The 14,009-nt window shown below is 34.8% G+C and overlaps 2 protein-coding genes across 6 annotated transcripts in view; one reads left to right on the top strand and one right to left on the bottom strand.

Annotated features, from left to right (window-relative positions):
- LOC112562624 (phosphatidylserine decarboxylase proenzyme, mitochondrial-like) overlaps positions 1–3,469 on the top strand; it is a 20,673-nt gene extending 17,204 nt beyond the window's left edge. For all 5 annotated transcript variants that reach the window (XM_025235980.1, XM_025235978.1, XM_025235977.1 and 2 more), the window contains one exon: positions 144–3,469. In XM_025235980.1, the coding sequence (XP_025091765.1) occupies positions 144–359 (216 nt within the window). In that variant the 3' untranslated portion in view covers positions 360–3,469. The remainder of the gene's footprint in view (positions 1–143) is intronic.
- On the bottom strand, positions 3,461–14,009 carry LOC112562626. The gene is made up of 9 exons (XM_025235984.1): positions 13,778–14,009; positions 12,250–12,481; positions 11,183–11,257; positions 10,462–10,503; positions 9,517–9,572; positions 8,870–8,948; positions 8,400–8,606; positions 7,975–8,106; positions 3,461–7,576 (listed from the first exon to the last, which is right to left on the bottom strand). The coding sequence occupies exons 2-9, from the start codon at positions 12,457–12,459 to the stop codon at positions 7,343–7,345; spliced, it is 1,035 nt and encodes a 344-aa protein (XP_025091769.1). The 5' UTR covers positions 12,460–12,481; positions 13,778–14,009; the 3' UTR covers positions 3,461–7,342.

Raw genomic sequence — 14,009 nt, 5'->3', positions numbered from 1 at the left:
TGCATTTGTTGACAAAGGTAATAACGATTTAAGTTTTCAGGTTTAGTATTTTCCCTACCATTATTCTTTTGCATATAATTTTTTTGCATGAACAAACTTTAATGAATGCGGATGTGCTTAAAGAGTGTTTGTTCTTGGAACAGGATCTGAAGACAAACACACGTTCCAAGTATCCTGAGGGTGCCTACTTTGATAAAGTCTTCCAGTCGTCCATTCAGGTAGCTAAAGGATCCATGTTTGGGGAATTTAACCTTGGTTCAACGATTGTGCTTATTTTTGAAGCTCCTAAAGGTTTCCAGTTTAAGGTCCATGACGGGCAAAAGATCCGTTTTGGCCAGGCTCTGGGCACACTATCTTGATTTGTTGGTTCAGCCGATGTGGATTTATGGAGAGGTTTTTGTGGCATGATTTTCATCCTGTTCAGCTTCATCGAAATTTCTTATAAAACTTAATATACAGTATGGTCTAGCTGCTGGTCAGATTTCACACAGAAGTTTGTGGAAGAGCCTGTGGACTGAAATAGTACTTTATAATGTTTCTGCATTATTAAGTCTTTCTCGATGTGATTTACCTTTTGAAAGGTACTAATTCTTATTTTGAATAAAATTCTGAACATATTTACAAAACACCACTGACATCGTTCATTTTATATTGACTAGTTTTATTAAGACTGTCAAAAACATTTACATGCTGATACAAGTGAAAGATTCAGTTCCATGAGGAGGAGAGACCTGCATTTAATGCAAGTTGTAGCCTTTTACCAAAACTATGTTTTATTTCTATGTTGAAGCTCACTTTATATCTAAGTTGCTGTTCAGTTGCTATTTTTTTCCAGATTGTTGGATCAAGTAATGGGGATAGAATCTGTAGAGTTTGTTACACTGTCCTTTCATTGAACAGCATTTGGCCCAAAATCTTTCTTTTATGTGCTGCTGTTAGAGATAACTTTCCAAATCTGCCCATGCAAATTGAGTATCTTGCTGGAATGTCCAAGCTGCTGACTTAAGATTGAAAGCTAACCCAGGTTGGGAACCTTCTATGACTAAATTTCATTACCTTATACTACTCAGCAAATTACTCTAGTCTATTCAGGAGAAACAAGGTTTCATTGCATTTTCTGTGACATAGAGTTAGGCATATCATTATGGAAACACCTTGTTAGCCTAAGGTGGAAGCATTCAGATTGGCTGCAGCCTTCAGTGACTTTTAGCTCAGTCAACATCTGCTTTTCCCAGAAATATTAATAATCCTGTAACAACTAATGTTTATAACTGTTGACAAGACTTGACAGCTACAATGCTGATTACAAGTCAAAGAGTCTTCACATTTTTCAGGAAATTTAATATTACTATGCACAAAACAATCAGCATTTCATCCATAATGCTGCAATGGACATGAATTCTGCTTCATATTTACATTATTGTGAAAGATCAGAAAGATGTAGAAGATGCTGTATGTATATTTTGTAAAGCTACACCCAGCAGTGAGTGTGGTAGATAATGCAAAAATAGATTGGCATCTTTGTAAGTGCTCCATTCCATTGGCCAGTGACTAAGATCTGGACATGAATGAAAATGAAGGAAGTTGATGTAGCACGGGAGAAGGAACTGTGATATAAAAACTTCTGTTTTTGTTTTGATGTGTTTTGGGGGAGATTCTTTTCATTCAAATTTGGTTTGTGACATAAAAAGTTGTTATCATCTGCATTTGAGGTCATACAAGCATTTATTCATTACATGGTGGATGAAGATGTTAGGATATATAAGATCAGTCAAGCATTAAAGATCTATGTATATATGTGTGTGTGTACTTTTTACATGAAACATCAGAAGGACCCAGTTCATTTGGTTCAGTGTGCTTTTTAAAAGACATTTTGAAGAACAATATTAATATGGACAAAATTTAGTACATCACCAGCAAATAGGCAACTTGGTGCTTGTCAGAGTGCCTTAAGTTTTGATCCAAGAGGCAATGAAGAAGTAGCAAATGTGATAATTCTTCATTTGTTTTATATTTAAAGACAAACAGGTACTTTAGACTATGTATCATTCCATTCCTTTGATCTCGCTGCTCCATTTGTTCCACCATTTCAGTATTGAATGGGTTGTGATCATCATTAAGAGACTGCGGCTGAATGAAATCTGACTTGTTTGTTTGGTATCTCATTTATTTGTACGACTTGTTAGATTTTCTGCAGTTATGTTTTGCTTTATTAGGACATTTATATGGATGCTGAACAGTGAACTGAAAACTTTTATCTCAAAAACCATCAACCTCTAATTACCTTTTACATAGTCTTGCACAAGTAACACAAAGCTTGATGCAAGGAGCCACAGAGTTCATTGATGATGCTAACAAAGTTGCGGGTTCTCACACCACACTTTAATGGGTTCTGTAATATTTCTGTATATTTCTTTTAAATGGGAGCTGTGTTTGTTTCAGCTCACTAGAAATATTTTTGAGAGTGGAACAAATTGTTTACTATTTAGCTAAAGGTGTTACTAAACTGGAATGCAAATCTGAATGTGCTGAAGATTGGATTTGTCACTTTATGTACTGCCCTGTACATCTTTGAAAGAAACCAGGAATTGTTTACAATGGAGAATAAAATTCAGAAATGATCAGTTTTTGAGTTTCTGCTGTTGTACTTTTTTTTTCTCTTCATGCTTTTCTTTGTGACTGTTTTAGGATTAATTTTGTTTTTTTTTAAAAGATTACTAACCATTTATGTTTTGGTAATTTTAAAAAATAATCGGGTTTTTTTGGAGGGGAGAGATAGTGGGAATATTTATTTCCACAACAAATATTTAACCAAAGGATAAAACGTTGACCAAATGGGGAAAAAGCATGAAACATGTACATTGTGGTCTTGAGTATGCTCCTCTGTAAAAATTTTAGCAACCTGTTGCTTGTTGTAACTTATTTTTGTATCTTTATCAATACTACAGGATAAATTTAAACTGGAATTCAAATGTTATTTTTTTATTTTATCATACAAACCTAGCAGTTGACTGATTATAGTTATGGTCACCAATACAAATTAACAGTTTTGTTTTTGTTTTTTAATCTGGTTTTAACAAGTTTCATTTTCTCACATATTGAAGTGTTTGCAGATTAGTTTATTATGTTTTCAGTATAGCCTTATGCCAAGTTCATATGCTTAGAAGTGCTAAAAATATCCTCATAATGTCAAAGAATGAAGAATATAGTGGACAGAATAGATGAATACAGCTTGCACTAACTTTGCTTTTAACGGTGCAGACTTTTGTGTCACATAAGTCTAATTTGTTGGAAGGCGTTGTTAAGACTGTGTAAGATTGTTGCAAGTCAGGGGTGTATGTGTGTGAGAGAGTGAAAATAAAAAGGAGAAAAAATGCAAGAATATCCATTTTAACAACAATTTTTTTAAGAACAGATGGTGAAGTGTTTATGTCTTATGACAAAGAATTAAAAGAACATGTTTTAAATACACAGACTTTAATTGTTCTTTGTACTATGTTGTCATAATTCTACTAGAATTGAGAGAAGAAAATATAAGAACCACAGTGTAACTTTATCATCTTCCAGAAAAAACATTCGGTTGTCCTCAGGGGAAGTGTTTAGGATAAACTTCTTTTTTTTTTTTTTTGCAAAGTGTTCTTTCACAACTTGAACTTTATAACCTTATCTACATTTCTCCAAGAAAAAGGCAAGTTGATGCTTGACAAGCGAAGTATGACAAAGAGAAAAGCACATTTTTCTGTAAGAACAACATAAGTAACATACGAGGCAAGAGGTGCACTACCTATAAACTTGACTAATAATTATCCTTTTGTACTTTCTGGGCTCCATCTAAATTTTGATAAGAAGGGACACACATCAGTCTGGACAGACTCAAAAAGTTAATTCTTTTCTAAGATCACAAGACATGTCTTATGCATGTTCCATAATGTCTGCATATCTTCTATATTTTCATTAAAAATATCTGCACATTTAAGTCGCTTTCATCTAGCCATTCAGGTATTAAATTTTCCTAGTTCAACAGAAGTATGGAAATAACTGAAATTTATTTTACTGAATTCAAAGAAGCAAACTTGAGCATACCTTATACATGTATTCGGCTTTTTAAAAGTAATTCAACGATGTAAAATTAAAATGCATAGAGAAAGTTGCAGGCATAACATCAATAACACAACAGTGAAATAGATAACTGGATTAACAATGACTATTATATTTCTATGAGTATATCATGTATAATGTAAAGCAGTGGTGCCCAACCTTTTTTCACCTGACGGCCGCACTGGACTCAATAGAAAGTCTCGCAGGCTAGAACATGGTGGTTTTGCCAGAATCATGATGTTAAAAATAAAATATTATGTTGTGTCTGGCTAAGATGAGCGGGCCGGATGTGGGATGTGGCCTGCGGGCTGTAGGTCGGGTACCTCTGATGTAAACTAGATAAAAAGTTTTTAAAGTACTGTACAAAGATACATGGTTTTAATTTCTTTAAATTTTAATTTTTTGTAAATGCAACTCATTCCTGAATAGATGACAAAACTGGAATGTGGAAAAGCATCGAGATAAATTTCTATTCACTGGCCATAACCAATTGTTGAACAAGGACAAAGACTGGCATGCTTGGGCTCAATACTCTGTTACTTTAAGGTGTCAAAGTATTTTTTAACGCACATGCAGCCTGCACAATTTTGAAAAAAAAAACAAACACACTAAGGATGTCCCTACAAACACAAACAAACAAAAAATCAATAAACAGCAATGTAAAACTACAATGTTTTTTAAAAAGCGTGGATATTCCTCAGTGTTTTTCCTCTTAAATTATCAAAATTATCACCAAGGACGCGTATAGGATATTAGTTCGTGATTATCACAATACTCTCTTCACATACATTCCTAGAATCTGACAACCAAATGCACAGCAGCAGAAACTGAAAAATTGTGATGTACGACTTAACATAAAACTGTATATAATCTAAGAGATCTCAGTGTACAAGAAGTACAAAAAATATCTGAAAGAATGCAAATCAAAGTAAATAAAATATTTGTAGCAAAAATTATTGCACGTTGAAGAAATAGTCTACTTATCTGTAGTTATTTTACAGCTTAGATTTTCTCTTTAAAATGCAAGTGACTCAGTTATATCCTTCACATCAAAATCGCCAAGCGACTTGACGTTAACCTGCATAACATGTCTGCAATGTGAAAAAAAAGTTTAGAGATTGTCTTCTAGACACTGTAAATGTCAGTTACATAGCTTCAGATATAAATTACAAGGCTTGCTTCTCATGAAAGCTGTATAAACAAATTTCAGAAAGTCCATCTCCATGACATACATCCATATTTTCTGAAAGTGATTTCTGTCAAGGTATCCCACTCCTTCAACTTAAAAATACATGTCTATAAGTAAAAAAGAAAAAAAATTGAGCTAAATCTAGCATACAATTAAAAAGGGGGATACATGTAAATGAGTATGTGTACTTCCAAATATTAACTACTGAATTTTTCTGCATCATAGGTAAGAAAGTATATGGGGAATGTATCATACTACATAACAGTCTACAGAACATCAGAAGAGTTAAATGTTGCTGCTCTTCTAATATAAAGCAGAAAAGTCGACTGCTTCAGTGTGATTGGTTCTCAGTTATTCTCTGTTTGACTTACAGCAGCCAGTAATTAAAATTATGGCAAACAAGTATAAGGGATGAAGTTACTCTCACAATATTACTCTTTGTGTTTAGTTGCAACTCTGACAGATAAATTGATTTTGGCAAAGGCTAGGAATCAAACCAATGGCAAAATTCGATTGTAAAAAGCAAATGTTAGGAAAATCTTTCAAACTGTGTCAGAGGTGTGCCAATGGAGAAGTAAGGAGCCAGACTGAGATGGTCTATAGTACTGTACTGCAGTGATTCACTTCAAGCAACTGATGCAAATTTCTGCACAGAAAGTCTTTCACTTGGTAACAGAGAGTTAGGCACTTCTAATCGAATCACTAGTTCAACCTGGCAGCAAGATATTGCTGAAATTTTCTACCTGACTTTTCGAAGATAAATGGGTCAATCAAGCTTCTGATGAAATGTATCATCATAATGACCTGGTATTGTCAGTTGTAATGAACTTGAAGCTAAGGTCTTTTGAGCTCTTTCTACTTTCTCAAAACAAAAACAAAAACAACAACAAAAAAAAGGGTGTGAGGCCTTTTCTAACATTTGTCATTCAGAATGTACTTTTGTAACAGGTTCACTGATTGTCAACTTATATTCACTTCTCAGAGTTCTGCATCAAAGGCTCACTTAACTCAAATAATATCCATTCCATTTATCTGCTTTTTAACCTGAGAGGAAGACAACAAATTTTTATCAGTATGGATGCATAATATTTATCATTTTTTGTAACTACAGATATTCTACTGCTTTATTATAACAAGTAAGCTTATAATCTTTACCTGTACTCTGGGAACAATTTTTAGAAAAACAACAGTACAACAGCTAAATCATCTCACAGACAAAAGTCATGGGTAAACAGATCCATAAATTTATTTTAACTTACTATAAATAGTTAATGTAATATAGTTCCAGCTTGTTATCACAGTTTCCAAAAGACATACACAAAGGAGGTACAGATTTAACTTGTAAGGATGAATGGAAAGACTATGACAAAAATCAATGCAAATTTATCCTTTGAGACAATGAAAATGGAATCCTATTGAGTGGTTGAGATCAAGTATATTTTGTAGGCAGTAAAACTAGACTTCTACAAATTATTTTTGTTCTACTCCTTCATTATGTTTAAAATATTTTGGAAGGAGTCAACAGAGAGCAAAAACAAGTCAAATCAACAAGTTATTTTTATATCCTGCAAAGAGGGGAAATGACTAGAGTCCTGCAAAGAGGGGAAATGACTAGAGCCAACAAAAAGGACACTACATGTATAAGGTTTAGGTATGATTACTTATACAGGCCATACCCAAGACAGAAAATAATTACCAACAATTTGAAGTGTCATTAATGTCAATTTTTTTGGCGACAAGTAGCTTAAATTAGTTACAAGAAAAATAAAAGACCAGTGTGGCTACTGAAACATTTAAAAATAAATTATCAGTTTCACAGTAGGTTCCCATAAATTCTTTGGTTAATGAAGTACCTTGTCTTACAACTTATTATATAAAACATTCTTTAAGAATGTAATCTATATAACAGTCTTCAGAAAAGTAAACACATTTTATACTATCTGACTATATGCTTTTCATTGTCATAAATACACTATGATAAAGGCAAGCATCTTCGAGAAAAGTTTTTTTTCCAATATCTTTCAGGAGGACTTTAGTCCATGGATCAGCAAGTACCTATTGCTGGAACTTACGAAAGGCAGTTATCAGCTTTTGAATGTTCCGATTCAGTTTCGCTGATTCCTCATCCAGACGACTGCGTCTTCTTGCAGAATCAGCTGCAATCCGGTTTACAATATCTGATACTGAGGAGAAATACCTATCAGAGCTTGATTTTGTTTCACCAGTACTGGAAAAGGTTTTGCCATCTTCACCATGGACAGCTAAACTGTCCTGATTATTATTTCCTTCCTGTAAATAAACCATCATCTTAATGTTAAACTGATATATGACTGTATAAATTGAAATATAAATATATGCAGAAGCAGAGAAGTCAAAGTCACTGTATATTTTTATTGGCTAGCCTGGAATAAGAACAGACATGTGCTATAGGAAGTGCATATTGTCTTTATATTCCACATTTTTCTGAACCATCTAACATGATACAATATGTTTCATTTTCTTACATATCTATTTGCCTAACCTACTTTTAACTATGTTAAAAATGAAATGATTGGCTGATATCTTTTTCTGAATGTTATATTATCTTCATCATCCTAAAAAGCCATAAAATGGGGAGAAATAATTGTTTTCAATATCTTTTGCTCACAACAAGACAAGAAAAGACTAATGCAGTCAACATGACTCACACTGGTCAGCATGTGGCAAAGGCTGGCCTCAGTGTCTTCCTCATAAAGCTGGTGTGTTGCAGGGACTCTCAGGGCCTTGCTGTACTGGCCATCTGCATTCACATGGCCTTCATGACCTTTTAGAGCATGTTCCTGTGCATGAAAACAAACACAAACATATAAACATCATACACAAATACACGATATCGTGTGTCTCACTAAACAATGCTTGATCATTGTTATTTCTTTATTCACACTGGAATTTACACATACTTTCTCATCAGTGCAATCAGTTTCATTTGCATTCATTCATCTGCGAAGTGGGTCTGAAAAAATCCACAATATGCATAAAACACATTCACTAGCACTAAACCAAGCCTTACTTCATGGATGTGAACTCTCGTAGTAGCTTACGATAACCCAAGCTAGCTCAAATGTTAACCCACCTTGATAAAAGTTACAACTCTGGAGGGAACCACAGAGCTCATCAGCAGCTTACAGCCCCAGGCTAAGGCAGCATATGGGGTGTCCAGGGAAAGATTTTTGTTGGGTGTGATGATGTGTTTGTAGAGGCATCCTTTGGCTATTTCTCGCAGCTGCTCAACTTGTTTTGCATCAGCACAAGGGTGATACAGAAAAACAATGCCCCCATGCTGATAAAAAAGCATGTGAAAACATTAAAATCTGACAATAAATACACATTTGTATATACTGTTACCCTGATACATACTGTAAGACCATAAGCAGCACCACAAAGAATCTATATCTATGCAAATTGTAGTTGCAAACATGTGTGTGAGTGCATGCAAACTCATGTGTTTGCAAGCAAAGCCTTAATTTCACTGATCTGAACATACTAATTCTATTTGGGAGTCTGCACTTGCATAAAATTATGGAAATATTACAAGTGTCATACCTCAAGACTATGAAGCCAGCGCTGGGGTGGCACATAGTCATACTCTCCATACCGTGGCCACAGTGGTCGATGAGCTCCACTGTAATGCACCCACAACAGGCCACTTACAAAGGTACTTTTGTATTCTACCATATAACCAAGTTTTAAAGAAAAGCATAACTGGTAAAGGAACAACTTGCAGGAGTTTTAAAAAACAGTTGCTGCCTGAATGTTAACAAGTTTTTCCAAGAATTCTTCAATATTCAGAAACTTCAGACTACTACAAGAAAATTTTTCTTGTCTGGAACAGCACCTGCTGCGGTGATATGCTTGTGAATTTCATGTCAATTTACATATGACAGCACAAGTTCAATCAGCTGATCACTGGTGCTGAAGCATAATGAGTTTGTGTGCATGTGTTCAACAGTTAAGATGGAATCCTTATCAGTTCAGCAGCCCCTCTAATGTACCCGATGAGTCAGGTATGAGATAGACAAATGTTTATGGCTAATGCTACTTCCAGCGATTCTCCACTCTTCATTTAATGCTCCTTCCTTTCAACAATAAAGAAACAACACTGTTTGGGTATTAGAGGTAAAATTGGCAAATCCAATAATTTAAAACTCAAAATGCAAAGAAGGCAAGATTTAACAAAAAAACATAGTCACCTAGTTGGAATGGCTTCTGAGTAGACAATGGGATCGGGTAAACATTGGTGAAGAGGCTAGAGAAAGTAAAGAAAAAATATTAAAGCTTGGGAAAAATGTTGAGGCTGTAAAAACATAGCAGAAGAAATTAATTTGTATAGTGTATAACATTTTTCATGCACACACTTTTTAAAAAATAAAGATAAAGAGAATTAAAGATGAGGAGACAATGTCACTAATATGTGAAGTTAAATTTAATAAGCTGGCAAATGGGCAGCATTGTGGTGCTTTAAAAGACTACGCAGCTTTTATATTTGGGAACAGTGTTCGTGACCGAGTGAGGCTTTTTTCTGGCAGTGTATTAGTCAGCGGGGCAGAACATCTGTCAAATAAAAAACAAGTGATGTAGAGGAGATATTTGTATTTTAACTATTGTGTAAGCACTCTGAATGGACTTCCATATTAAATAATGCATGTGTGACTTCCAACAATCCACTTCCCTCGAGGGAAAAAAATTGACAAATTAGAAATGCCAACATTGTAAATCCTCACTTCAACAAACTACTACCATCATCAAAATAAAACTGACAAAGCAGAAATCACAACCCACAAATCATTATTTTAAATGAAAAGAAATTAATTAAATGTCACAAAAGTTTTCACATTTTTTAAAATGCTGATTTAAGGTAGGAAGTATAATGATTTGCATGCTAACAACTGAAGTCCAAGAATGCATATTTGCTGTATGTGAATGACTCAAATAAATAAATTACCAAAATGATTGGCTAAATTTTGATCTCTCTACTGCTTTTGACGTAACAGGATTCCCCAAAAGAGTTTGATTCTAAGACAAAGAACTTAAGATGTTAGAAACTGCCTCCCTTTAATACAGCAAGAAATCCACAGACATCATAGGAACTAAGCAAGAACATTCTTGACAATGAAATAAAATGCAATCCCACTGACCTGTTTCAGCTCTGAGCACTCTTCTCTAACAATGCCCTCTTCCTGCAAGCATACGATACCAAATTTATCTCTGAAAACTTTTCTTTTGAGTGAAATGGCCTCAGTTGTCTCCTAAATGCTTCTCTGATTAATGTTATGCTGACAGTAATATTTACCAGTGTAAAATTTAATGCTCAGATCCACAGAAAAATACACTCATGGAGGTATTGTATTACAGTTGTTTCAGGAGCTAAACATACTATCACCAGCATATACATTTCAGAAGCAGGAAATGATAAAGAATAATGCTTACAACCCTCTCAACATATCTGTAAAGAACCAAGTGACCATGGATTATGCTCGACATTATGATCACAGATAAAAATACCTTTATGATTCATAGCACCCCAAACAGTCAAATAGATTCTTTCATTACATATTAGCCACCCATATAAAACCACACTGTTCCATGATCTTGATATATTTATATAGAATGGCTACACTGGCTGTTCTTTAAAAAAGGGTTTTGAATCCTAGCGTGCAGCCATATAGAATGGCTATAATGGTATCCTCATGGGCAGAAATTTATACCAATAAGATATGGTTCATCTTGCATAATGCTTCGCCACGTTTTTTACATAAACCAGTTGGAAGTGTGTGTGTGAGCATGTACATACACACATATAGACAGAAATATCTACTGAGTGCATAATGTGTTCTCTGAGAAACATAGGATTATTACCGGTTTTAGAGCACTCTCAGAATCACAGGTGTATTCTTGTTTGGAAGCTGGATCCCAATCAACCTCTAGGTAAGTCTGAAATATATAATATGTACTTGACACTTTCAATTTACAGACTAATAATAATAATGGGAACTTACATCATGACCAAGATAGATCAAACTATCAAACTCTCTACACAAACCAATAATGATGATTAATGAAAGATAACGGCCAGTGGACAATGAGGTACGTATAGGGACACTGAACAACATAAAGATAAGGTACAAGAGTAGAACACAAAGCAATGGATGAAGGGATGTAGTGTAAAATGGAGTCGTTACATGATGGTTAGCATGACAGACAGTATGGCCAAGGAGTTAAGAATAGTAATTCAGGGATAATACTTTGTGAACAGATATATTTTCAGACAGCTTTTGAATGTAGCCTTGGAGTCTGAGTGGTGAATGGGATGTGGAAGAGAGTTCCACAGCAGCACAGAAGGAGAATGTCCATTGTCTGTATGTGTTTTTGCGGGAGGGAGAGATAGAATCTGTGAGTCTGATGAGAGGCGAAGGTTTCAGGCAGGGGTGTGGACAGACCATTGAAATCTGTCAATAAAGTAGTTGGGGGGGGGGGAAGCCTTCAAAGCATAGAGTTGACAGCTTGAAGTCTATTCTAGCTTTAACTGGTAGCCAATGAACAGAATGAAGTGGTGTGACATATTCAGACTTGCGAGTCCGGAAAACAAGATAAGCTGCTAAGACTAGTCTGCAATAGAGAATTGTTGACTTGCTCAACTTATAGAGGATGGTCCATGGTTTTTAAAAAAGTGATCAGAAAAATATGATCAAGATAAAATGTTCAAACATTTCTTTATGTTAAACACACACATATATATATACACACACACAAAATTAAATGTTTATAAATGTACCTTGGGGCTTATCTTGAGGTGTAGTGTTTACACAGCAAGGTAAATTTAGCTCTTCTATGGCCAGTTTAAAGTGCCTTTGAGTTTGACAAACATTTATGTAGCATACAGATCATGTTTCTTGTACATTCAAATGTAATAAAGAATAATTTACCTCTGCATCATCACACAATGAATTGGATATTCCCATGGGAACCCCACCATGTGGATCGCTTGTAGTGAGTGGGGTATTTTCATGAGGGGACCGGTACAACCTATGGTTATGCCTGAGAGCCTTTATCTGCGAATCAGTTGCCACTGGTGTTGGATGATTGCACAGTAGCCAAGCCATGACTATTAGTGTAACTTCAAGTGGTTTTCTCATGGTGTCAGATTTTGTCACAAATCTGTGGAAAGCCCAAAATACAATGTCACAGCATGTGCATGGAAGTGCACATAAGCCCACAAATGCACGTTTATAATTAAGAAACCATGGAAAGAAATTTCGCTTAACACTTTCCTAACCATCTTTAACTTTACGAGTAAATGTGTGGTTTATTTAGAATTAGAATGGGGAACCTAACTCTCCTTAACCCTGCACTGTATACATTACAACCCTGAAGTGTTTCGAGGTACATGTAATGTAGAGCATGACAAGATAAATCCAGCTCTCCTGTCTAATTTTAAATAGTTTCCTTGAATGTTACCAATATTTAGATAAAACATGGACCTTTCCCTAATACTTTTGTCTTTGTACACATAAATAAAATAAGGTTTATCAGTATTCAAATATTATTTTGTACATATTTGTTACGTGTGTGCATGTTTATTTCATATTCTTATACCAAACTAATATTTATCTTAATGTTCATTACAATTAATAAGAACAATTATTAAAAATAATAGAGCAAATCAATAAATGTTGGTAATCATTAGGGAGTGAAACTGCTTCATAAACCAATAATAGATATAATTTCATGTCAATGGGAGATCTGCATTCAGTTAGTTGTGTTTATGAGGCTCACCATATTACTGTCACTAGAACAAGCACATATGATCACAGGATTTTTAGTTACTGTGCTGCCAAACAGTTGATCTCTCTTCCCTTCTATATCTGCCATCTACCTACCATAGAATCCTTTAATGGCAAAATAAAAACGCATTTGTTCCATGAGTATGACTCCTTACACAAATGTTGTATGGTATTACTCCTCAGACTAATCAACACAATTGTCAATAGTTGTGATTATTGTCAATTGACTTGTCCGCCTTCTTGTCTTCCTCTACAGATTTATGACACTCTCCATCCTTACCGTTTGTTTCCTGATTTCTCTTTGTGTCTTCTATATTTGTCTTTTGTCTACACACTTTCTCCTTTCATCCTTCCTATGCTGTCATTGTCTCCTACTTATTTTAAGTACTGAGAATTATGCGCTATTTAAATCACGTTTATTATTGTTTTCTCACTGCATGTATGCAAATTCTGTTGATTTTGAATTTATATTTATACATGTTTCGCTTTTGTAAGCTCATAGAGCCTACTTCAAAGAGGGGAACTTCATTATACAAATCTACTTATTGTGTTAATTATTATTGTTCTTATCATTTCATGTATCGTCACATCGGCATATGGTGAATATAAAAGACATTTTTTCACATTATGATAGAATAAACGATAGGCTGTCCTATAATATGCCTCTCACCTGTTTAGAAATTGAATTTTCCTTCTAAATATACTGAAGGAAATTTCTTCTAAATAAATATTTCTGCACGTTCACCATCGACTGCGTGGGTGGTGACGAAGACCCTGTCCTCGACATCAGCTGGAAGCTTTTCCTCACGCACGGACCTAGTGTAAGTAAACAGCGTCAACACCAACTTCCGGGATAAGTTTAATTTTTCTCGATGGTTAAAACTGAAGAGAGATCCTTTATC

The sequence above is a fragment of the Pomacea canaliculata genome, linkage group LG4 (genome assembly GCF_003073045.1).
Source record: "Pomacea canaliculata isolate SZHN2017 linkage group LG4, ASM307304v1, whole genome shotgun sequence".
In the NCBI taxonomy this organism is placed as follows: domain Eukaryota; kingdom Metazoa; phylum Mollusca; class Gastropoda; order Architaenioglossa; family Ampullariidae; genus Pomacea; species Pomacea canaliculata.
Note: the sequence above shows the minus strand (reverse complement) of the source record. Positions and strands in the feature narration are given on the sequence as shown.

Coding starts and splice junctions, on each gene's coding strand:
- LOC112562626 (XM_025235984.1), bottom strand. CDS start 12,459: ATGAGAAAACCACTTGAAGTTACACTAATAGTCATGGCTTGGCTACTG. Junction 8,949..9,516: donor TCAGAAGCCATTCCAACTAG/GTGACTATGTTT, acceptor GGTGCATTACAG/TGGAGCTCATCGACCACTGT. Junction 7,577..7,974: donor TTTGCCACATGCTGACCAGT/GTGAGTCATGTT, acceptor GTTTATTTACAG/GAAGGAAATAATAATCAGGA.